The sequence below is a fragment of the Tachypleus tridentatus genome, chromosome 8 (genome assembly GCF_004210375.1).
Source record: "Tachypleus tridentatus isolate NWPU-2018 chromosome 8, ASM421037v1, whole genome shotgun sequence".
Taxonomy (NCBI): domain Eukaryota; kingdom Metazoa; phylum Arthropoda; class Merostomata; order Xiphosura; family Limulidae; genus Tachypleus; species Tachypleus tridentatus.
The window spans coordinates 72,480,128-72,507,642 of NC_134832.1; the positions used below are offsets into that span (position 1 = coordinate 72,480,128).

The following is a 27,515-nucleotide window of genomic DNA, read 5'->3' on the forward strand; positions in this document are numbered from 1 at the left end:
TAGCATTTTTCATTAATGATTTAAGTGGTGCCATCTATCTGTGCACTGTAAATGTATTCCATGCAGTTATAAAATATTCATTATAGACCTGGTGATGGATTTAGCAACAAATATTCAGTTTACTTTATTTAAACATTTTAAAATTCAGATTAATTTATTTTGTGCAAAATGGTAGATATTTTAAGTCAGTAGATCCACTACCTTTTTATAGCACATCACTCGTACTGAACTTAAATAGACATGGGCAGACTGACATACCCTGAACAGTAATAAATCAAACAGGTATTAGCTCCTTTCACCTTAGAATTTTGACACAGCAGTGTCTTAAGTGATTCACATGCAAATTCAGAGTTTTCCAACCTGTGCTCTACAGCAAACTCACAGGGGAGCTGCTGGATATTTGTGCATTAAAATGGAAAGATTTTTGAGCATTAATAAGAAGTGCGAGTGAAGAAAAGGATGGTAAACCACATACCAGTGGCAAAGTTGTGAAGAAATGGAAATATGATGATAGTTAAAGAATTTGGTTTTACCTAAGTAAATGTCAATCATGTAGAATATCTGTAGTGTGTGTTATGTCTAAAAGGTTTGGCTCCAGAGTGCATGCTTCCAAATAAACTAAAATGCCACTCAAGAGATCAGTCATCCTAAGATGGCAGTAAATCCCATGATTATTTTACCAAATAATTGAAAGAACAAAAAGGTACATTTTTGAAACAAGCATCACTACCAAGTAATGCTTTGCTAGCATCCTACAAGGTGGCATATTAGAGTCATGAAATGTAAAAAGCCTTGCACTATTGCAGAAGAAATGATTTTACTGGCTGCAGTGGATATGGTGAACATTATGGTTGGTGAATATATGAGAAGACTTTTCAAAGGTGCCATTATCCAACAGTACTATCAGTCATAGAACACAATACATAGCCAAAGACCTCAATGATCAGCTAATTTAAAAAATGGAAGGAATTTGGGTTACAGCTAGATGAGTTGATGGATAGTAACAAAGATGCTCATTTGATATGCTACGCACGGTTTGTGGATGGTGACAAAACTGTGACAACTTAAACTCGACTAAGTGCATTGGTATGTGTACCGATAGTGGTTGCTCTATTCCAACTGTTATGCAGGATTGCAGGCACTCATACGAAGCAAAGCTCTTGATGCATTGTGGACCCATGGTGTAATCCACAGGGAAGCCCTAGTCCTGGAAAATGTGTTGAAATTAGTGAACTTTATAAAACCTTGGCCACAGAATGTGAGTTTTTTTAAAAATCTATGCAAGGATATGAAATCTGAGCACACCTCTTTGTTGTACTACTGCAGCTTGCAATTGCTCTCCCATGGGAATGTATTGTTTTGTGCGTTCAAATTACGACAGAAATTCTACTCTTATCTCGATGAACGCAAATGTGCTAAAACCTTCTTGGAAAATTTTTTGTCAAAATTAGCATACTTGTACAATCTCTTCAAAGAGGGAAGCAACACGCACATTCTGAAACTAGCAGAGAAGGTTTCAGCCTTCAGAAAAAAAGTTACAACAATGGAGAAGAAATAAGAATGAAGATGATGGCAAAGACTGTTTCTCCCTGTTGCAGCATATTGTTACATCCAATGAAGTTGATTTGACCCACAAACTAAAATATGTTTTTGAGGAGCCTCTAACACAGCTCAGTGACTGGTTTGAAAATTACTTTCCAGAAGATATGGAGAAGTTTGCATGGATACAAGGCTAAGGACTGCCTGAAAATACCTCTATAGAAGAAAATCTTGAGCTGTCTTGCAACAGTTTCAAAAACAAACTTTGGAAGCATGGAACTAACTGAGTTTTAGACATTGGTAAAAGATTAATATCTGCTGCTAACTGCAAAAGCTCAGTGAATCCTAATTTCATTTGTGATGCCATATCTCTGCAACGCTGGGTTTTCAGTGGTTGCTGCAATAAAAAGCGAAAATCAATGGTGAATAGGAAATGAGGGTGGCAGTGTCTAATCTGATTCCAAAGTTTGAGAAGCTGTGCATTGCCCAACAGGCAAACACATCCCATTAGTAATTGTGGTTATTTAAAAATGAAAAATATTGTTTGTGTGTGTATTATTATTTCAAATGGCTACTAAGTAGATGTCAATCAGGGAGAGTGTCTGCAGCATGCATTATGAAACAGTTGGGTTGTTTTCCTTTTTCCCTCGGGGTGCCATGAAAAAATTGCTGAGATACTAAAGGAAAGTTTGAGATACATTGTGCAAATTGATTGAAAAATGCCCATTGTTCAAGGTGATATCCTTTCATGGTTAATCACCATTTAGTAAATTACCACAATCTAAAAAACAAACATCTTTATTAAATGTACCAGAACTTTTATTTTCCTCAAATCAATTTTTTTTTCTTTTTCGAATTATAAAAAATTATTGAGAGCATTTTGAAGTGCTTTATTTGATGTAATGAAAGGGTCTCGATAACTTAACAATACTGGTTACACCAAATTCTGTAGACTGGTAAATTATTTCTGTTACTTTGATTAATGGTGTTATTCATGTTTTAAAAAAACAGTAATTTCCTGTACAAGATATCCACCAAATAATGAAGAAGGAGCTGGAAAACAATATTGATTACTGTACTACATCGTAAATAGAACTAGTGAATTATATTATATGGAATGCCAGATGATTTTAAAAAATAATGAAGTATTGTAATTATTCCCTTTAAAGTTCACTGATGTTACTAAAAGGTTGAAATGCAAACAAGTACAGCAAACACACACACACATGTATATATATAAAGCATATTAAGGCATTTATTAATGAGTAAAAACACACCTATGTACACTACTGTTTTCTATATATCACTGTATTACAACAGTATTGTTAAAATGAGATGTTCTAGGTGGTGGTTAATAATCCAAAACTTATTTCTGTATTTCAGAATGCTTAATATCTCTTACATTTAAAATCTTATTATAAAAGAACCATGAATCCTTTAAACAAGACAACTGCTTTATCTAATGCTGACTAGGCTGTTGTGGTCCAGGCATCATCATCCCCATTCCACTGCTTGAAGATACTGCTGCACTTGGACCTAACAGAATCTAAGAGGAAAAAGTTATCAGAATAACTGAGATAATAAAAATGTATATATGCTAAAATAGTATGAGATTGCTTATACAAACTAGAACTTGTTTAAACAAATGTATCAAATATTCAAACAAGGATAACTCAACAGAATAAGCAGCACAAATATCTTCAAATGTTTTATTGCGCTTCATTACTTTGAAAATATAATTAGAAAATGAAACTGACTCAACTAGATCAGTGACTAAACTATTAAAAAATGAATAAATATTAACGTTTATACATAGTACTGGAAATAATTGGTTGATTGGTTTAGTGTTTTACGGCACAAAGCAGCTAGGCTATCTGAAACAAATATCTGGAAAAAAGTTAAATGTAAAATTCATAAAAGCAAATTAAGGTAAAACAAAACAAAGTTTTAAAAAAATGTAAATACCATAAACCAATGTTTACATCTAGTCTACAACGTCAAGAGAAAAACTACAGAATTTCAAGTTCTGAAGGACTTTCTGTAGCTTAACTGTAATAATCATAACTTGCCAGGAAGACTAACAGTCCTGCTTCCAAGTTATTTGATGTTATGGACCTTTTCAAAAAGAAAAGTAATAAAAAGGTTTTAAAAGACGTGTAGCAAAATTATAATAATAACTCACCAGGATGAGAAACAGGTAGTTCAAACAGCAGTGTTAATCACCTGAACTTGGCCTTTTCAGTCCTGGTTTTGAGTTATTTAATGTTACGGCCAGTTTCTAATTTCAAATCAAACTAGATGAACTGTAATTTTTAAAAGAGAGCCACATTAAAAAAAGGAGTAATGTATAAATTAAAAAAACTAAAAATATTACCAAGGCGGACAGTGCCACTATCACCAATAACACTGTCTTATGTTATGGACAAACCTTGGGACAGAACATGTTTAACATGGTGGCCTTTCCAGTACTGGTTTTGAGTTATTTAATATTATGGCCATTTTCTAATTTCAAATCCAACTAGATGGACTTGAATTCTTAAAAGGGAACCATATTAAAAAAGGTTTAATGTATAAATTAAACAAACTTACATGGCATTAAAAGATTAATGGCCTTTAAAAAACTAAAAACTTTTCGAAGGTGGACAGTGTCACCATCACCAATAACACTGTCTAACATTATGGACAAAGCTTGGGACAGTACTTTTAAAATGGTGCCCTTGTTGAGAGTTGTAACAACAGCAAGAAAGTAAAATGTGGGTTATTGTGACCTGAGTGTTACTAAAACTACACACTGGTGCATCAGTTTCAGATAAAAGAAAATGATGAGTTAAAAAACTGAGACCAATGCGTAGTCTAGTCAGATCAACTTCCTCTTTCTGATCCTTACGAAAGCAAGACGGCCAAAGTTCAATTTTGGGTTTTGTTTGAAAGAGCTTGTTTTCACGTTGCTCACTGCAACTCAACAGCCAGCTGGCACGGAGCTGAGCCTTGAATACAGGACCATAGTCCATGTATGGGACAGACACAGCAGTGACAGTGCAAGAGCAGATAGACTTAGCTATGGTGTTGGCAAGCTCATTCCCTCAAATACCAACGTGGCCCAGTATCCAGAAAAATTGGATAGAAGTATATGTTAAAGAGAAATGGGCCAGTCTGTTTTATATATCAGTAAGAACAAGGTGTGAACTAACATGAAGTGATTCCAGGGCCAGTAGAGAACTAAGCGAGTCAGTATAAATAGTGCAGTTGGAGTACTGGTTAGCTTCTACGTGATCCAGGGCAACATAAATGGCATACAGTTCAGCAGTGAACACAGAAGCTGTAGAGGGGATTCTGCGTGCAATCACCGAACCACAACAAATCATGGTAGAGCCCACAGAGTCACCTGATTTCAAACCATCTGTAAAAATATGAATGGAAGGATGGTTTGAAATATGTTCAGCAAATAGCAGACAGTATTTCCAATCAAGAGTGTCTACTTTTCTCAGATGACTTAAAGGTAGGTCACAACTGGGGACTGTAAGAAGCCATGGTGGGTTGGGTTGACCATTGGATACAGCAATGTTATCCAAGGACCTGCCCAATTCATCGAAAACTGTGACAGGATACAAAGGCCAAAAGGAGCAATGACAGACTGTCTGTTCTCAAAAAGCATGGCCCACCTAGAAAAGAAGACACAACCCCAGGTGGGATAGTTTGGTAAGGAATGAAGTTTCGAAGCATATAGTAAAGCCAGTTGCAAATGGCAGAGGTACAAAGAAGGTTCGTAAGATTCTGTGTATAAGCTCTGAATTGGGTAAGTGCAGAAAGCCCTAGTGCAGAGCCGAAGTCCTTGATGATGAATAGGGTCTAGCATCTTTAAGGCCAACGGTCTGGCAAAGCCATGGACCAGTGATCCATAGTTGTGTTTCAATCGAATAAGAGCAGGATATATCTTTAGCATAGAATGTCAATCAGCTCCCTAAGTGGTAGAAGAGAGAATATTCAGTGCTCTTGTACATTTGACCCATAGCTGCTTGATGTGTGTTATAAAGGTTAGCTTACGGTCACTGATAAGCCTCAAGAACTTTGTCTCAGGGACCACAGGCAGCAACACTTCACTGATACGGAGTTCAGGATCAGGGTAAATACCCCATTGGCAGCAAAAGTGCATACAAACGGTTTTAGAGAAAGAGAAGTTAAAACCGTTTTCTGTGGTCCACTTCAGTAAATGATTGAGGGCAGTCTGTAGCTGCCGCTCAATATACCTCATGTTCGATGACTGACTTGAGATGTGAAAGTCGTTAACATAGAGCACGTAAGCAACAGTGAGAGGGAGTTGTTCAGTGATAACATTAAGTTTTATACTAAAAAGTGTGACACTCAGAACACAGCCCTGAGGGAGTCCAAGTTTCTGTAGAAAAGAACTGGAAAGTGTCGAACCCACATGAACTTGGAATCTCCTGTCCATTAAAAAAGTTTTTATAAAAATGGGCAAATGGCTATGTAACCTGTATATATGGAGGTCTCGCAAAATGCCATACCTCCATGTTGTATCATAAGCCTTCTCTATGTCAAAGAATATTGATAGAAGATGTTGTTTGAGAAAGGCTTCTCTGTTTGACATTTCAAGTCGAATCATGTGGTCCATAGTGGAGTGCTGTTGACAGAACCCACACTGGGTGGGCAAAAGGTGGTTGTTTGATTCGAGGAACCAATCAAGATGAGCATTAACCATCCTCTCTAAAGTCTTGCAGAGACAGGTGGTCAAACCAACTGGATGATAGTTTGAAGGAATCTTGGGATCCTTCCCAGGCTAAGAAAAAGTGAGACAACAGCCTGGCATCAGAAAAAACATTCTCCTGCCAGATCTGGTTAAAATTGATCAGAAGAATAGCAGGAGATAGATAGATAGCACAGCATGTCATAGTGTATATCCTGAGGTCCAACCAATGAAGGGCCAGTTTGAGTTCCACCAGTGTAAAGGGACAATTATGGTCATGAAGACAATCAGCTCAAAAGGAAATAGGTGATTGCTCTGCCCAAGTCTTGATGGCGAAGAAGGTGTAAGAAGAAGCAGAAGTGTTAGATACCCGAAAAAGCTTACACCTAGAGTATCGGCAATGCTCAGGGTATCAGCTACTTCCTGGCCATCAAGGAGCAAGATTGAGAGAAGGACAATTATATTGCCCACTGACCTTTCTGGCTCTGACATCTTACACACCGAACATGTGCATGGGCCTGCTGGAAAGTGACGCAGTATGAGAGGGAGGGATATCTACAGAAAGTATCCCAGGCCTGTTTTTGAGCCTTCCATGCCATGTGGCAGGCAGGATTCCACCACGGACATGGATATAGTGGAAAACATGTTGAAGTTTTAGGAATATATTGAGCAGCTGCTTGTATAATACAGTCAGTTACTGCTGCCACACAGTCGTCTATTGATGGCTTAAAAATGGCAGGATCAAGTTCTGCAAAAGCAGTGAAAGAGGGCCAGTTTGCCTGATCCAGCTTTCAATTGGGCACGCAGCTCAGGTGGCATCAACCACACCCAGTATCTCTCAAGATTATAGGATAATGATCACCTCCTACATGAAAAATGGGAAAATAATGAAGGGGAGCAAATTGAGAATCAATATCAGTAAAGGACTGACTAGGTGCATGGAAATAAGTAGAAGAACCAGTATTGAAAAGAGAAAGTTTGTGATCATAGAGGATACGCTCTATAGAGTGACCCCTCCTATCAATATCAACACTTCCATTAAAGTCACCCAGGATGAAAAAGGGAGACAGCAACTGTTTAATGAGAACCTCCAGGTCTGATTGATCACATGTCTCTCCAGGCGACAGGTTGAGAGAAGTATGATCCAAGGAAATACGGATGGCTACTGCCTCCAACGGTGTGTTGAGAGACAGGTTAGGCACATGCTGATCAACCAACAGTGCCACCCCTCCATGCACTCATCCATCACACAGCCTGTCATTTCTGTATTAAGAAAACTGCTGAAAGGTGACTGTATTGGCAGGTTTCAGAAACGTTTCCTGTAAGGAAAGACATAAGATGGCAGGAAGCAATCGGTGTTTTAATGTCATTCAGATTAGAACATAACCTTCAACAGTTCCATTGTATCAGGGTGGCCATTTTTATTTACATGTAGGTGAATTGGGTGAAGAACCCTTCTGTTAAAAACCAGGCCTTTTTTCCTTATTGTCCTTATTCAAGGGAGGTCTATCGACCTCCATGGATCCTGCCCTGGGTCAATTGGGCAGATCTTTGCTGTTGAAAGGGGATTCCAGAGACTGAGGACATAAATGAATGATTGTTTTGCATCTTGGTGTGAGAGAAGATGATGTATCCGAGGAAATGCCTGTACCTGGAACCAAAGGATGTAGATCTTGGGGCTTGGTGGAATGTATGTAAGGGACAGAGATAAATTGATTCATCAACTTTTTTAACCATGAAAGTCAAAAGACTTTTCATTTGTTTCAAGAACAACTCTTTTGGAGGCACAGAGAGATCAGTCTGCACTCCCACTGTAGTTGTGGAACAAAGTGCTGCAACATACATCCGAGATGAGGTGGTGGACAGCAATTTTTGAGCCTCAAGATAAGTGATGTTATGAATCGTTTTCAAATGCTGCACCTCTTTTTCTTCCAACCATTTAGGGCAAGAAGGAAAGTAGGATGGGCAAAAGTCATTGCAATTGATGCAATGAGGGTCCGATTCACACTTGTAGGCATCATGGTCCTTGCCACTGCAATGAGCACACTTCAAGGAACCACGACATGACGTCTTTGAGTGACTGAACTGTTGACACTGGAAACATATGAGAGAGTTTGTAATGTATGGTCCTACTCTGCAATTAAGATAACCTGCTTTGATGGTGGCAGGCATATGTAGTGATGTAAATGTGAGAAAGAGAACATTCAATTGCCTTTGAATGCAAGAGGAGTTCACTGTGTTGAGATATGGATGTTTCCACCAATATGTCACCAGATTGAAACTTCTTTGCTGACTTTGGAGAGCCAGCCAGTCTCTCTAGTCCCTTCTGAACGAAAAAGGGAACATTTGCCCTGAAGCTTTGTCTGAAAGTGAATGCAATATAAGAAAATGAGGTACAACAGGTGGTTCAGATGGTGAGGGTTGCTGCTCAGTCTTCACCATGTGGTTATTTACCTATAGACTGTTTTTTCACTATTTTATTAAGATTTTTAATTGAAGTATCCATCATAAAGAAAGGGAGATTTCGGTGCTCACTGACCCCACCCACCATGGAACCCTACAAGGGGACGCACTACAATGTCATGCAAGGACATTGCAGCAACGCCAGGGTTTCGTGAGCACCATACCCAAACACCAGCATCAGGCACAATGTCCACAACACCCGTTGAGATCTTCCAACACTGATACTTGGTTGACCCAAGCCCAAGTGGACCAACTGACTGATCCAAGGGGTGCCACTTCAAGGCCACCAGTCGACAGAAATTAAAGGCCAAAGTGGGGTGTTAGGGTTTGACCCCTCAACCACCAGGATCCTCTCCTTCCCTTCATGGGTCATCATGCATGGCAAACACGTAGGTGGATGTTTAGATCCCAGAGGAGATAAACTAAAAGAACAGAACCTTCCCTGGGAGGTCCCCTCACCACGTACAGGAATCCACACTGAGGGGGGGGGGATAAATGAGTAACACTACTACTTGCAAAGCCTCAGCACAAGCTCTTGAAATATCCTGTCAAAATGGAAGTGGTATATAAAGCTTTCTTAAATCCAGTGTGCCTCTTTGGTGTTACAGCACTACTATTAACAAGCTCACACCAACACTTGTACACAAGATGATTCATTAGGCCAAACAAGTCAGTAAATAGTGAATTATCTGTACAGCAGATGAAGTTACAGTAAAGAACAAGCAGCCAAACAATTCACAAGACCTTCAAGAGAGCAATGAGAAACTGTGCATGAATTCCAGATGTCAGGGTGTGATAATACAAACCTGATGCAACTACAAACATATTTTGCTTGAGACAATGTTACTGATTACAAAAACACGTTTTGAATTTATTACATACCCTGTTAGCTAGTGGTAACATAATGTTTCATTGAGTAAAAAAACCTATTCTACAAACATACAGCAATATTTTTGTTTACTATGTTCTTAACATGAGGGAAATGGTAGCTATAGACCTTTGGCCTGATTGCAAAATTTGACATACAGTAGGGAATATAAAGAAAATTAAGCTATTTAACTTACAAAACACTACGAGTTCTATAAAAACTCAGAAAGTGTTTCTTAACTTCGAAACAAACCAACAATCGTAGTTTTGTAGTGATGAACTAGAGGGATAAAAACTAGTAAATACCAACTGTTGCGAATGCTTGAACCACAAAAATAGTGGGACTGACTGTCACATTATACGTCTAAATCTAAATAACAAGGAACCACTTCACAGTATAAAGTGATATCTTAAGGACTTCTCCAAAATAGACAAATGCCATAAAAATAAATAAAATTTGCTTTGAATGATTTTTGTGGAATGTTTTCAATAATTGGAACCCCCAACACATACATAGGAAGAGGTAATATCATTTCTTCCAATTCTCTGCCTTTTCTATTTCCAAAAATAAAACTAAAAGTTTTATTAAAATAATCCAAAGGTGAATTATTTAACGAGTTGAAACTCGTGAAGTTTTAAAAAGACATGTGTTAAGAAGTCCTTGCAAGAGGAGAATCCTGATAAAGAAGACACTGATTAACTCAGAAAAGGTATGAAGAGGTCTATAAGAACTGGAGAAAAGCAAGGGAGAAATATAACGTTACAAATGAGTGTTAAGGCACCTGTATGAAGTTTGTTTATAGCTATTTGTCTGTGGAGATATGAGCAATGTAGTATAAATGAAAATAACAATGAAAATCAAATAGTTTGATAACAATCTAAGAAAATGGTGACTAACCTGTCTCTGTTGTTGTTTCTGCATCTCTTCCATTTGCATTCTTTCAATCTCAAATATGACAGGAGCTACCAAAATTGCTGAAGAAGAAAAGAAAATCCAGAAGGCTGACCGGCTAAAGCCATAACACCACTTGACACAACCCACTGTTCCAGCCATCACAGACCACACTGTAGATCGTAGTGTCTCAGGAAACATTTCAGTCAGTCCCCAAAGCCTTTCTCCTAAAGATTCATCTAAATCCTGATCATTGGAAAAAAAAATTAACAGAGTAATCCAAAGGCAAATTCTTCTGTATGTTTGAATTTAAATATAAATACATGTTGGTACATGTGCCTTTACACACACACACACACATATATGTGTGAAATTAATTACATTTTAATGAAGTAAACTAATAAAATAATTAAAATCACAATGAAGGACTGCATTAAAAACAGCAAATTGGAAACTATAATTATATAATTTAACTCAAAAATAAATTAAACAAAACACACTGCATCAACTGAAAAGATCTCATGGTACAAGCTACAATTTGGGATTATAAAATGTATCCTGGGTTTTGGAGGTGACTGCAGAAAGAGGACCCACATTGCAATGGAGATACACTGTCTATCAGTCTGAACCTCCACTTGCCAAATCTTGCATAAGAAATAAAGAACAGCAATAGATGGAGAATTAGAAATAGAAATTAGGATTTCTATTTGGTTTGAGAATGATTCCTTTGAAGGCAGAGAGAGATTCGTCAGCACTCCCACTGTAGTAGGGGAACAAAGTGCAGCAGCATATGTCTGGGATGAAGTGGTAACAACAACTTTCAAGCCTCAGGACAAGTAATGTTTTTCATCTGATTCAAATGCTGCAACTCTTTTTCTTCCAACCTTTTAGGGCAAGAATGAAAGTATAATGAGTAAGAACCATTGCAACTGATGCAATGATGGTTCATTTCACATTCATATGCATCGTGGTCCTTTCCATTGCAACAAGCACACATCAAGGAACTATGACATGACGTCTTCCAGTGCCCAAACCACTGACACTGAAAACATCTGATAGGGTTTGAAACGTGTGGCCGTACCCTGCAATTAAGATAACCTGCCTTGATAGTGGCAGGTGGACGTGGTGTTGTAAATGTCAGAAATGGAGACACTGGTTGGCATCATAATTCCATCTTTGGGAGTGGAGACACGCCTCACTGCAGAAACTCCTTGGACAGAGAAATCAGTGAGAATCTCTGATTTGGGGATGTTCTTCAAATCCCTCTCAACAATAACTCCTCCTGATGAATTCAAAGTAGCATAAAGTGTAACCTCAATAGGATATCCCCAACCACTTTTGAATGCAAGAGGAGTTCACTGTGTTGAGATATGGATGTTTCCACAGATATGTCACCAGAACAAAGCTTCTTTACTGACTTTGGAGAGCCAGCAAGCCCCTCTAGTCCCTTCTGAATGAAAAAGGGAGACATCTGCTCTAAAGGTTTGTCTGAAAGATAATGTAATATAAGAAAATGAGGTATAATAGGTGTTACAGATGTTAAAGATTTCTGCTCAGAATCTTCAAGATTGGTCGTTTACCTATGAACTGTTTTTTCACTATTTTATTTGGAGAATCCATAATAACAAAATGGAATATTTCAGTGCCCACTGACCCCACCCTCCTTGGAGCCCTATGAGGGACGAACTACAGTGCCAAACAAGAACACTGCAGTAACGCTAGGGTTTCGTGAGCACTATACCCAAACACCAGCATCAGATACAATGTCCATAACACCTGTTGAGAACATCCAACACTGGTAGTTGGTTGACCCTAGCCCAAGTGGACCAACCGACTGACCCAACGAGAGCTACTTCAAGGCTACCCATCTTCAGAAATTAAAAGCCAGAGTGGTGTGTTAGGGTTGGACCCCTTAACCACCAGGATCCTTTCCTCCCCTTCACTGGTCAGTCACCATGCATGGCAAATAGATGGGTGGATGTTTAGATCCCAGAAGAGGTAAACTAACAGAACAGAACCTCCTCTGGGAGGTCCCCTCACCACATACAGGAATTCACACTGAGGGGTGCTGGTTGGGAACTATATTACTGTGAACAGCTAAATAGGACACTTCATGCTGGTTTGTGTGCTTGGTGTGCTGTCAGTTAATGCCTTTCTACCATATTGGAGGTTGGAATGCTAACATCATCAATAGGTAAGTTTTCATCTTACTTACCCCCAAATTGTAGTACCTTATTTCTTTATTTTTATTTCAATTAGTTCTTTACTTGGAAGAGCAGTGACCTTCCAACAACTGTTTGCAGGCAGTGAAGGGTGATATAGATGTGGGATGCTGTGGGCTTGGGTACCTACATCTCACTCTCCTCATTTTGATTTATATTTCTATATCTATTACTATTCTTTATTTCTTATGCAAGATTGGTGAATGGAGGTCAAAACTGATAGCTGGTGTATTTCCACTGCTATGTGGTTCCTCCTTCTGCAGTCACCTCCAAAACCTAGGAATACATTTTATAACCCCACATAGTAGCTTGTACCTTGGAATCTTTTCAGTTGATGCAGCATTTTTTGTTTAATGTTTTTTGTTTCATCTTGTTTTTGAGTTAAAATAAATTATATATATATATACACACACACACACACACACACACATATTAAGGACCAAAACCACTTAGGCAAAAGCATAATTAATAACTACTACAAAACTTATGGTTAATAACTACCAAAGAGTGAAACACCATGAAATACAACAAAAGTCCAAATGTACAATGAAATGAAATGGGAAGGGGGATAAGAAAAGTCAAGAAAAAAATCAAACTTTAGAAATGGAAAAAAAAAAACACACAGGGCAAGTTACAGCTTGCGAATTTATAAGACGTATCCTGGATACTGTGCTTGTAAACTGAAGAGTGGTATAGGTAAGGGGAATAGTATTTTCAATAATATTTTTTGTTAATGTAATATTGTTAGCAGGAAGGTAAAGTTTGGTAAATGATGTATCCCTTGTTATGAGCAAAACCTACTTATACAGAAACCTCTTAAGTACAATTTTTTGAATATGGGGAAGTGAGATACATACAACTGTAAATACTAGGCAGCAAAGTGAATAGATGACATCCTTGACAAAGAATGTTACTTGATTTTCCATTAACAAATGCATTACTGCTTTTTTCATATGAATCCTATGAGGGAACTGATCATTCAAAATTTTTTAGAAATTATGAAATATTAAGGTATGTTTTTCAGCTTAATCATATATCATAAAATTTAAACAAAATTGTTTTATGTTTGTCTTTAGTACTTCAGCAAGTATGGCTGATATTAAAAATGTTTTAATATCTTCAATTCTTGTTTAACAAATACTATATATTGACTTCATACATCATCATCATCTGTTTTGAATAAACCAACAGTTCCTCCAGACCCTAATGCTGATGATGACGATGTTCCTGCTTCAGGTTCTTTATCTTCTTTTTTGATTTGAGGAGACTCCTCACTGTTTTCAGGAGCATTCATCAGTTCAAATCCACTTTCTCCTTCTTCACTTGCCATGATGAATGTGTTAATAGTGCTAAAAATGTATTGTTGCTTCAAGCCCTATATTAAAAAAATGTATTTTATTTTAATACCATGGTATTAGTGTATAGAAACTTTCCTTAAACACATCATATTATACTGTTTTAAATCTTTTTTTCTACTTATTGCTTTCCATAGGAATAAAATTGTTCAATACATAGAAAATTTAAAGTAGATGAACTTTAAAATATTTTTGGTTATGTTTGAATGTATCTCTTTTACAATTAAACTATAGAAAACCATTTTAAGTAAAATACAACACACTCAGTGTAATTACAACAGCCTGTGGTTAGTGGTGACCCCGTCTAATTATATTCTCTGAAATATCATAGTATACTTCAATAGAATAGATTAAAAAACAAAGATTTGGAAGATGTGTGTGTTTACAACAAAATTCTTTATTTACAATAACAAAAGGCAAATGTGAGAGCAAGCAAATAAATGATCATATTGCCACTGTTTATATAATTTTTAGATAATTCATCCAACCTCTTAACCCATAAATGATCTAATGGAAGTCTACATCACCATATATCACCAAGGAAAAAGACTAAAAAATACCTTACCTCTCAAGAACCACAACATGAGCACAAAAACTAGTGAAACACAGGAAAATATTTAAATAGTACATATAATAAGAAACTTCCAAACAATTATTACACAGTAGTAGACAAATATAAACTGTCTTTAATACAAATACACTACCACAGTCATAATGAAGTTACTTCTACATACAAGTGAACATTTTAAGATTACCAACAGTAAATTTAGAGATTATTATCTTAACAATAATCAAGTAGAATGACTAATAACAATAACTACCAAAAACAATCACAGTTATCACCAATCCAGTTCTACACAACAAAATACTCTTGGTAAATATGCAAAGTCAAATAATTTAAATACAACTAAAGATGAGAAGGTAGAAAAACCATTATGAAATTTAAAAAAAAAAAGGGAAGGAGCCTGGAGATGATGCAACTCTTCCACAGCACAGTTAATTACAGTCTATATAACAATGGTTATTCCATATGTTATACTATGAACATAGAAAAGGAAACCCTACTTACAATGGTGTGAAAAAGAAATATTAGTGATATGTAACACTAAATAGATCTATGGAAGGAGAAAAAATGCACAAATATGCAAGAAACAGCCATAAGGAGTGGATCCAGAGATAAAAAAGGACTTAATATAAAATGTAAGGGAAAAAATGACTTAATGAAAACTCCAATAAGACTGTCTAAAACCACAAACAACAGTTGAAAGCCATGAGCAATTAATACATCAATACATCTGTATGATACAGATAAAGGGAGACAAGTGTTGCATGTGATGAATGTGTCTTTAAACAACTATGATCTGACAGAATGACATGAAACACATCGCAATTTACCACCAAAATTGGCATAAATCTTAAGATGTTACAATATCAGTAAGATATTGATACCCTTCACTTAAAAAGATCACCAAAGGACAAAGTAATCTGAAATCTCAATCAGTGATGTCGAGAAACCCACTTGTTGAGAAATTTATTTGCAAAAACGGCTCGTTTGGGTTGAGAAAATATTTTACATAGAAAAGCGAACAACGTTTTGACCTTCTTCGGTCATCGTCAGGTTCACAAAGAAAGAGGTAACTGACCGGAAGCTGACCACATGTTTGAAAGGGGTTGTGTAACTGAGTGTCGGAACATCTAACACCGCCCTTTACATTCCAACACTCAGTTACACAACCCCTTTCAAACATGTGGTCAGCTTCCGGTCAGTTACCTCTTTCTTTGTGAACCTGACAATGACCGAAGAAGGTCAAAAGTTGTTCGCTTTTCTATGTAAAATATTTTCTTAACCCAAACGAGCCGTTTTTGCATATAAACATCTGAAAATCTCCCTGAAAATATTTTTGTTTGAATTGTGTGACAGCAAAGTAAGTGAACAAGAAAACTTGTATAAATATGAGAGAAAACATCCTATAACTCTCATGAGCTACTCAATTCTTATTAAACAAAAAATAAAAGGGATAGGGGCAAATTTCCAGATAAAAACAAAAATACAAAAACAAGAACTAGATGTTAAGGGGGAAAAAAGCACTAGGTGAAATATGTTATAAGAGGCAAGTAATCTAAAACTTAAACAGATATAAAGTGACAACATTTAGAATCTTACCAGGATTCCAATTATGAAAAACAGCAAGAACTGAAGGAATTACAAACAAGTAAAAGAAATGTGTCAAAAGATTAATGATACAAATAAAACTGAAGCACAAATAAAAAGATGGTTCAAAAACTTCTTATATTTCATCAACAACTGATATCTACAAAATGTGAACCACAAATAAAGAGCATAAAGTAAAACAAGAAGTTGGAAGATCAACAACAATAATAGACTAATCAGTTTTGATTAACCTTTAAAGTAGAAGAATGGAAAGAGTAGATCAACAATGTAGCTATATGAGAAGTAAAACAATAGTTCTTGTAAAAGAGACAGATAATAGCAATCCACGAACAAAAAAGTTGAACAATGTCCCTGTAAAGTTGTAAGTTCATGGTTTAGAAATATGAGCAAGGTGGTAGTAGAGCACATCCCATGTTAGCTTGAAAAGCTTAAAAGTCGAGGGTTATACTGTTCTAATAAATAAAGAAACAACAAAAATCTAGTTAGAAAAATCACGTTAGTTCTTTAGCTCATTCTATGTTTTTTTATGAACTGTCCATCTAACCAAAATTAAGTGAAATGTGTTTAAAAACTTTCTACATACAATAAATAATAATAATGCAGATAGGCTGAAGATCTTTACTATTCTATTATTACTAAGATTTTACAATTATTTGAAGTTTACTATATTTAGTGCACAATAACTTCTTAAAATCTCAATGTTTGCCAAATTTAAAAGAATCCCAAGAAAGGACAAAACTCATAGTAGATAAATACATAATACCATGCTATCTAAAGTAGAGTTGAGGTCTACTATTATGGAAACAACAATAGCTAAGTGGATACAAGTTCTGACACTTTCACATATCCTCTTCAGTCCAGCTTTTGTTTGTAAACAAATTGGACTGAAGAGGATATGTGAAAATGTCAAATCTTGCTTCTAAATTTATTTCTAGTTTTATCTGTAATAGTGGAGCTAAACTATATTGCAAAGGGCAAGATTCATGTGAAGGTAGAATAACAGACAAAGAGAAGTTTGTTACTGCATGGCACAACAAACAATTTGATCTTTGGATACTGAAAGAGCTCACAAAGTCATTGAAAAATATTAGGAGTAAGAAATCATTCTGTAATGAAAGATGTTTGGGCAAAGTAATTATACTATCCAATTCATATGAAGTCATGACACTTGAAACAAAATGAAATAAGCCCAAATTTAAAAAGATTAAGAAATTCACATCTAGTAGTTAAACTAGTAGTATAATATATACAAGTTCATCAACACATTTGCACACACTAAGTATTTGCTCTATAACTTTGATACAGCAAGTGTATCTTCACAAAATGTGGTAGACTTAGTAAAGCTTAGAAGTACTTTGTATGCAGGAAATCAGTTTTTTGTATTGATATATTTTTACTGAATTTTTTTTTTGTGAAAATACAGCATTTCACTTTTCTCAAAATATATAACAATAAATCAAGAAGTAAAGCAAACAATTATCTCTTCTCGCTATGGCCTTTGGACTTTGGTTGCAGCTGGATGTAAGCTGCTAAGCCTTTTAAAATTTCACACATTAAGATATGAAATTTTTTTGTTTTATATATTTAGATATACAGTTGAATAAACAAAAAATTATAAATAACTGCACTGATACCATAGAATTCCACTATAACTTATTAAGCTTAGTAACTAACATGTACTTAGATTTTAAAAATATAGAACATATTTCCTTTAAAACTTGGATCAAAAGAATACAGTAGCTCTTTCAAAGGTTAAAATGGCTATGAAAAACACTCTGGGGACATTCTAAGCTGTTGATTGGTCATTCGCATGATATATAATAGTAAAAGTATATAAAAGACCATTTCAAAAAAATGGAAGAAGTTGAACAGGGCTACCATATTTGATTCAGTACATGACATAGCAAAATAAAAACATACAAGGTTCTTCTTTTATGTTCTAGCTTTTCAAAACTAATAAGTTGAGTTTCTAATATGAACAAAATTATGAACTGAAAATATTTATTTCCTACCATTATTAAGATCATGACATCGAGCCAACAATATTCATGTAAATGTTCAGTAATAAATACAATCAGAAAAAAGTGGACATGACTTAAATGTGCAGATAAATGAAATTCCAAGTTTGTGCTTTGTCACTCATAAAACTATTTGCAAATTAAACATCTCTGCTCTAGATACTAGAATCTAACAATATGAATTTCTAAATGATAGCAAAACAACTGACAAACCAACTATATCTGATTCATATCACTTTTTATGTTGTTGAACTTGATATCAATGTCATTCCCCTACATAACAATATGGCATTACAGGTCACATAGAAATTAATGTATCATATGATACCTTAGATATGTTAGAAAATATATTTAGGTATTTATTTGAATATAACAAATAATGACAAGGGACTTGCTAGTCCATCTAGACTGTTCCATCCACTAAACTATAAAAAAACAACAACTCAAAGCAAGCCCTTATCACACAAATATTTATCAAGCTTTCCCAATAAGTGATTCTACCATATCTGAAGACAATGTGTTCCAGAGGCCAACTATCCTCTTAGAAGAAAAAAAAAAAACAAGGAGAAATAAGAATTATCAGCCAATAACAGATAAACAATCAATATTACAATTGTAACCTCACTGTGTTTACAATTTGGTTATAAATATAACCTTACTATGTTTATTAAAACACTGCATTAAAAAATAAACAAACAAGTAAAGAAACATCTTTTCAAAAAAAAAAAGTAAACATAGGGATGGCTAATATCAATACTTCACAAACAATGCCAACAACTGCAAAATAGGCAAGTGCCATCCATACCATCTTGTTTGCATTGTTCTTGAAAGTGGTGTCAAGAAAATCCACTTGAAAGAAAAATATATATGTGAAAATGGCTCATTTGGGTTGAGAAAATTTTTTCTCCTCTACCTAAAAAAGTTTCTCAACCCAAACAAGCCATTTTTACACATATATTGTTCTTGAAAGATTAATATTAGCCACCCCTACATTTACTTTTTTTTTTAAAGTTTTTCTTTACTGTTATAACTAAAAGCCACAGCATTATCACAGCAATGCTCATGGCTTTAATATCTTCTGCAAATTAAGTAATTTATTAGTTTGTTCAAAAAATAATAATGGATTTCAAATTTTAATAAGAAATAAAAAAATGCAAAAGCAATTTTAGTAATCAAAAGAGGAACCCAGTGAATTTACACACTTTTGCCAATGAGAAATAAGATTATTTATGCTTTGACAATAAAACTCTGAAGTCCTATAACTAAAAAATTCTTTACAGCCATTCTCTGCTGCTACTCTGTCATTAAATCCTTTGTCCTATAAAATGTTGTCCAAATGCTTGAAAAAGTGGTAGTCAATTGGCAGCAGGTCTAGGGAATAAGGAGGATGAGGCAATGTTTTGTAGTCCAATTCGTTGAGCTTCTGGAACATCATTTGAGCAAAGTGTGGCCAAGCATTATCATGTGTCAAGAACGGTCGTCTTCGATTGATTTATGCTGGTATTTTTCATGCAACTTTCTATGCATATCTTCCAATTCTTGACATTAAATCTCCACAGTAATATTCTGGCCTTGGATAAGAGAGCTGTAATGAATAATACTAGCTGCAGACCATCATACAGTGACCATAATATTCTGTTGGTGCAACTTTGGCTTAGAGAAGTGTTTTGGAGCCTCATTAAAATTAAGCCATTGCAGAGATCACTTTCTTTGCCATAAAGGATCCATTTTTCATTGCAGGTGACAATTCAATCAAGAAATGGATCATTTCTGTGTTACAAAATCAGCAGAGCACAGATAAAAATGGCATTTTTTCCAATTTTCACCGAGTTTGTGTGAAACCACTTGTTGAGCTTTTTCACTTTTCCAATTTGCTTTAACTGATCCAAAATTGTGGAAATGCTAACACCCAATTCTTGTGTTATTTCTCAAACAGTTTGGCATGAGTTTCTTTCCATTAATGCTCTCAGTTCATTTTCAATAGCAGAAGGGCATCCTCTGCTCTCCTTATCTTTAAAACTCACATCTTTATTATGAAACTTTTGTAACCAATACTGTACTGTATGTTCTGAGGTGGTTCCTTCAACCCACGCTTGAAGGTGTTTGTGATGCATTATTACTATGTTTCAATTCTTGCAAAAAAATTGTGTACCTTTTTTTTTCCCCATCATTAATTGTAAGGGTCTGAAATATTTGAAATAAAGTTTTAAAAAAGAATAAAAGCACTAATGAACGGAAGATAGCTTTAGATTTTTGATGTTATATATGAAGTTGTAAAACAATGTTTTTTATCCCTATAAATGACTAAAATTTTTATATAGAAATCTGCCATTATTTTTCAAACAATCTGATATTAATCATTCTTTCTTCTGTATCATTAGGGTAAATTCAAAAGATCAAAGTTTTAACACTGAACCCTTAAACACCCCACATGTGACATTAATTCAGTTTAACTGAACTTCATTTACAACAACCTTCTGCTTTCTTCCATCAATTCACTTTTCAATTTAATGCAAGTCCTTTATAAAGTCTGAGATACAGAAACTCATTTACATAAGCAGTGACCTCTTCAAAGTAATTCAATAGATTAGTAAGGGAAGACTTTTTTCCCTAGTGAAATCATGTTGCCTACTGAAGAAAAATTTTTTTCTTTATTAACTGATTTTGCAAAGAATGTTTTTTTAATCAGACTTTCAAAAATTTCTCCAACTAATACAGTGGTCCTTCAGTTAACAGACTTAACTGGTTCCTGAAAAAAAAGCTTAAGTGAAAAATTCATTAAATGAATATACAAGTTCCATTATAATTTTCTTTTCAGGCCCCAAAATCCCAGTATGTGTAATTAAAAAAACAAAAAACTGTGGAAAACAGAACTGTCTAAAATTTGCTAAGTGACTCTTTCTTCTATTCATTAGATGATTCTTAAAGTATGAGATCACCTTGTCCTCCATATCACAATACACAAGTTCAGTTCTTTCAATGCTAGGATGTCGTCTTGTAGCCAGCTGCTTGAACTTCTCCCACTGGTATATGATGTCTTTTATGTCTGATGTAGAGATGTAAACATCCTCTTTTTCTTCCTCTATAATGTCTTATTCAATCATCTCCCTTAACTGGTGCAGATACTGAGAAAAAGTTCCTCCTCATGGGACTGCACCAGTACTTCAACATTTTCTAAAGCAACTTCAAGTTTGATCTGTCAACCTATTGAAACAACCTCCTTATCCACATTTCCTGTTGCCTCATCTTGAAAAATCTCAACATTATGGACTGCCTCTAACCACAGTTGCCTTCATGCTGAATTTATACAAGTTCAAACATCTTGTCATGCTACCACAATCAATTATAGTTTCCAAGATGTTGTAGTTTGCCTTCCAAAATGTTGCAAGACTCAAATTAGAGTCTGTTAAAGTTGCTTGGTGACATCTACACATTTTTTGCATATACAGTTTATTGAAGCTGTAGATCACAATTTCATCCATGGGTTGCAAGTTTGAAGTTGTGCTAGGAGGCAAAAACATCACTTTAACAAAGTGAAATTTCAAAGAACTAGCAAGTTCAGGGCCATGGCCAAGAGCATTGTCCATGAGAAGCAGAGCTTTCAAAAGCAGTTTGTTTTTTATTAGGTATTTTGCCACAGAAGAGCAAAAGACTGATGTCCATTCAATGAACAACTCCCTAGTCACCTACATCCTTCAGTTTAAACTTCCAATAAATACCAAGTTGCCTTCTGGATACTTTCTGTTGCTTGAACTGGAAAGGATTCTCTGAATGGTACATGAACCCTGGCTTCAATCTGAAGCATTCATAAGCACTACCATCAAGCAACAAAGTCAACTGGTCCTTCATGGGTTTGTGTCCTGGTAAAGCAGCTTCATCTTTAGTAATATAGGTTCATTAATGCATTTTTTCCCAAAAAATCCCCATTTCAACAATGTTAAAAACTTTCTGTGGAAGATAATTTTCCTCATCCATCAACTCATAATATTCTATTTTAAATTTATCAAACCAGCCTTCATATCCCTTAAATTAATCAATTTCACTGTCTAAACTACTGGGCAAGTTTCTCTTAAAATGTTCTAGGGCTTTTCACAAATAAATTCTTATAATGAAATCACCTTTCATTTGCTTCTCTCTGATCCAAACTTAAAAAAAAAAATTCCATTTCAACTGTAGGTGACCTACTTTTAAACACCATGGTTGATTTTTCAGTCACCTTTACTGCCTTCAGTTTTTCTTTCCGAGCAAGTATAGTCAAAACAGTTGAGGAAAGAAGCCCACATTCCACACAAAGAGAATCTGTTCTAACACCTTCTTCATGCTTTTTAATAGTTTCCTGCTTTTGCTGAATTGTAATGGCTTTCTGAATTCTCTTTGTTTGGGGTTTTGCAGCTATGATCACATAAAGTTTAGCACTTTTATTATGGTAAGTAACAAAAATGTTCAATTCTCAAAGCAGTGAAAAAAAGCCAAGAAACCTTGACTGGCTCCTGTGTGTGTAATAATTATTCTATGCTATCAGCACTGAACACTGCACATAATCACATAACATGTTAGGGTAAATCAATTCATATGTTGTAACAATAGAGGCAAGGCATTTGCATACACCTAACTCTTGGTATATTGATTTAACAAGCATCATATCATTTTAAGATGGTCATCAGTTAGCAAATCAGTACAATTCAAAGCCAATTTTATGTATCATATGTAATGTTACTTTTTCCTTTATCGATAATACACACAAATACAGCATACACCAGAGTGACAGAAAAAGCGTTTTATGGTGAAATCTTCTAAAGCTGCTGTGATTTGCTAAGAGGAAATTGTAAGAATTTCCATATCAAGTCAACAGTTGAGCCAGCAAATATGAAAATTTTTCACAATACCAGCATACTGAAGTTAAAATGTGATCTCACAGAGCACTCATTAAAAGAAATTGTCATTAAATGAATTGAAAAACAACTTGCAGAAGATAAAATGTTAAATGAAATTTTGTTATAGGAAGCACTCCTTAAACAAGGGACCACCATACAAGATTAACAGGCTTAAAATTATTGGATAAATTTTATCACTTGTCTTGAAAAAAAGAGTGACACTTGCCAACTTCCAGTCTCTTGGCTTCTGCTTATTATTCAAGGATGAACAAAACACAGTAGCAAGTGATTTACATATCCAATACTTAACCTCCTTCAAAACCCTTAGGGAAATATGTTTTGGCATAACGACATTATCATTCTTTAATGTACACACCTTTTCATAACTCAGAATTGATGTGATGATCTTATTCAATCTTGTTTCCACCTATCAACTGCTCAGGACAAGGAATGTCACTAAAATCTTCATTTAAAAATTTTCAAAAAAAAAGTTATATCTAATAATTTAATATCATCACATAAAAGTATTACCACTCCTCAAAGATCCTACTGCTATTCTAATGTTTCACTTACCCACACTGTGTTTAAAGATATCTTCACTGTTAATTTTTACATTTTCAGCCATTCTTTTTCATATCCTAATTCACTGTTTGACCACCTCTCTTAATATTCTAAGTTTCAATTATTTCTATGTCAGAAGTTAATAATACATCAAAATTGCTTTGTTCCTAGTAGGTAAGGTAAACCCAGTGTCTACAAAAACCTATCCCCCTAATGATTTGAGTTTCACACTGCCAAGTCTATATGCTTGAAATTAAAATATCCCCATAATTATAACAATATTAATAGCTCAAATCCTTATCACACTTTAGAAATTCTCATTAATTTTATTTGGTGATCTGTAACAAATTCCTATTAAAAGTCTGTCCCCCCACCCCACATATATTCAATTTTCTTGCTATAATTTTCAATTTCCTCAATTTCAATAGAATGTAACTCACACTGTAAATACAAAGCCATTTACCATCCTCTATTTAATACTACATCCTTATAAAATAATCTATAATCCTGTATTTAAATGAAATTTGTCTTCAAATTGCTGACATCTAACCAAGTTTCAGTTATTTCCATTATATCAAAATACTCCATTTTTGGTCAGTGCTCATCTATTTTAAATCTCATAGTTCTGACATTACAATAGTAACAATTTATCCTACCCTTAAATCTACTTTTGTACTTTGTTCCTATATTATGCTTTTGTCTACACCTTATTTTTATTGCATTTAATTTGTCCCAGTTTTTACCATTATACAATTCTAGTTTAAAGCTGTCCTTATGGTTGATTTAATAACCCTTGCAAACAAGCCAGCCTCTACCCTGTTTAAATTTAAACCATACTTTAAAAAAAAAAAAGTTTCCTTTTGCCACTAAACTGATCCCACAAATCTAACTGGTGTGTCCTCACATATTAATTAAAACCCAGCATTCAATTCTATTGACCTACTTATAATTTTATCTCCACAATTAAGTCTTGGCTGTAGCCCCAACACAATTAACTAATGGCCCTTATTAACCTCCTGTACTTATCAATTAGCTCTTCTAACCTATCATTCCCTACATCATTAACCACTTTACACATCAAAAGCTGCTTCACTACTAGTACCTTTTCCTATATCACTTACTCTGTCACTGACTGTCAGATATACCCTCCAGTCCTGTCCTTGGACAGAATAATATAGTTTTTTCTAATTTCTTGTTCACTTCACCATACCAAAAAGTCACCTATAATCTTTAGTTTTTTTATTCTTACCTAACTCTGTTCCATTTGTTTTTCTTTTTACTCACAGTTACTCATATGTACAAGTTAAAGGTTGAAATCTGTTACATAATACTCATTAAAATTAAATCCTCAACATCTAGACTTGACATTACTGTTTCTAACTCTTGAAACTAATTCATTATTAAATACTGTATCCTTAACATTACAATTTTACATGTAAGAACACATGTTCCTCTTGAAATCCTGCTATCATTTTCCACAGTTTAAGCTTCTTCCAAACGTTCCTACAAACTAAAGTTTACAATCAATTGCACATCTACACTACTAGTACTACCAATATTTCGGTCTTCTGCTATAACACTATAACTATGTTAAAACTCATACTAACTAAAGCAGGTAATAAAAATAACAGTAATAATAATAATAATAACAACATCGGGGGGAAAGTATAAAAATGGAGTCAGTAACTTTGCACAAAGTAGATCTGTCAGCTCAGTATTTTGTATATCAAATTCAATAATACAACAGTTACACTAACCTTACTTCAAATTCCAAGCGCCACATACACTGGTACAGTGACAGTACGAAATAGACTGACTACGAGTAAGAGAATGCTACCATACATGAATTATCCTTTTAACTGAAATGTTTAAAGTTGTTTAAATTTAAAGTTAGAGAACTATTTAATACCATTAAAGTACAGATGTATTACCAAATATATAGCATAAGATATATTGTAAAATAATATGAAAATTTAAAATATACATTCTTACTTTCTAAGCTTGTAACACAGAGCAAACAGCGTGTGGTGTTAACTCATAACATCCAGCGTCCCCTATTCAATGAGCACGTAAATTAACATCTTTTATTAGATATTAAGAGTGCTTTTAAATCCTATTTATAAACTAAATCAATAATGTTTTATGTAGAAATGTTTATAAAATGGATATTAATATAGCTTCAAATAAATCACATACAACAACTTTGTCATTAGGTATGTTTTATATAGCCTTTTATTTTACAACCAGAAAATAAAACAAATTAAAAAAGTCGCTAATAAAGACATTTTATTTAGAACGTAGAAGATTTGTTTTTTGTTTTTGAATTTCGCGCAAAGCTACACGAGGACTATCTGCGCTAGCCGTCCCTAATTTAGTAGTGTAAGATTAGAGGGTAGGCAGCTAGTCATCACCACTCACCGCCAACTCTTGGGCTACTATTTTACCAACGAATAGTGGGATTAACCGTCACATTTTAACGCCCCCACGGCTGAAAGGGCGAGCATGTTTGGTGCGACTGGAATTCAAACCTACCACCCTAAGATTACGAATCGAACGCCTTAACCCATCTGGCCAAAACGTAGAAGAAAATATTAAATTAACACTAATTTTGAATAGCATACCTATTTCTTTGTTGTCTGAAAAGAGTTGAAAATCTAAAAAAAAAAATTAAGAGAAAAATGTTTAACAATGTTCAAACATATCTGGAGTCATTACTTGATACACCATTCATGGTTTCCTTTTATAAGTTTTATGTATTTGAAAGGGTTTTGTTTATTGCTAGGCGCAAAGTTGCATAACAGGAATTTTGTGCTGTGCGCACCGCCGTTGTATAAATTTTATATTTAGAATAATAAGTCGTCACACTTACCGATAAACAACTATGGTGCATTTTTTTAAAAAACGGAAAGGATTATTATAGAATTTATCAAGTAGTGCTTTAATATATAGTCTACAGAAATGCATCAAACTTTATTATATTAAACGTCTGAAGCAGGGGTCAGCAACCTACACCTCGCGAGTCGAAATCATTAAAATCTCAGTCCCCATACGAATTATCACATCCACCCGGCAACACTGATTATTCTGTGGTTCCCAAATTTTTAGACCTGTGGAGTTTCACGTGAGAAAGAAAAAACATTCCGGAGCCATAATAAAAAAATACAATAAAAATTGAAACAATCGGTCACTAGCACCAGATAAAGTTTACTTGAAGCTTTTAGAATATAGATTTATTAAAAATATCAATCTTTGAAATTTTACTTCTATTTACTTGTTCAAAAATTTCTGCTAACAAAATTTATATCAGTAAAAGTACAGGGTACTTGTTTATTTATTAGTGGCTTGGATGAGCTTGCTTTTGTTCATAAAGTAGTTCAATATTTGGAGTTGTGGTTGTTATGAGTAAGCACAAATCATCTTCAATATTTAGCCTGTTTCTAAATTTGGTCTTTGTAGCTGTATACAGTGAAAATGCTTGCTCATAATGTTGATGGAAAACGCATCAAAAATTTAAAAGCCCTATTATTTATTTCAAGGTATTCCATGGCCATTTCAATTAAAAATTGTGTAATTTCTTCCTGCTGAATTTTTTAGGGTGTAATCAGTTGAAATTTCTTTAAGCTATTTTTTTCTCTTTCAAAGGCAGATTGTTGATATTTGCAGAGTCAACAACGGTATTTTGAATCCACAGTAATTTTTCTAAATAAGGAGGAAAGTACTCTACAGTAGTTGTACACAAATCAGATATGTTTTGCAAGATTGAAACTTTTGCATTCATAATTTAAAAAACACTGAGATTTTCGAAGCAATCAAGTTCTTCCATAAGTATACATTCACCCCAAAGTTTTA

General features: G+C 34.7%; 1 protein-coding gene across 3 annotated transcripts; it reads right to left on the reverse strand.

The window, feature by feature from the left end:
- Positions 1-2,768: 2,768 nt before the first annotated feature.
- Positions 2,769-25,798, reverse strand: LOC143222655 (mitochondrial import receptor subunit TOM22 homolog). Of its 3 annotated transcripts, XM_076449442.1 has the most exons (5): positions 25,659-25,717; positions 23,482-23,568; positions 13,845-14,060; positions 10,470-10,709; positions 2,769-3,085 (listed from the first exon to the last, which is right to left on the reverse strand). In XM_076449442.1, the coding sequence occupies exons 3-5, from the start codon at positions 14,013-14,015 to the stop codon at positions 2,999-3,001; spliced, it is 498 nt and encodes a 165-aa protein (XP_076305557.1). In that variant the 5' UTR covers positions 14,016-14,060; positions 23,482-23,568; positions 25,659-25,717; the 3' UTR covers positions 2,769-2,998. The 3 variants fall into 3 exon arrangements, with proteins under 3 accessions (XP_076305557.1, XP_076305556.1, XP_076305558.1); XM_076449441.1 differs by lacking the exon at positions 23,482-23,568 and having other exon boundaries at positions 25,659-25,798; XM_076449443.1 differs by lacking the exons at positions 23,482-23,568; positions 25,659-25,717 and adding an exon at positions 25,424-25,557.
- Between the last annotated feature and the right edge of the window lie 1,717 nt (positions 25,799-27,515).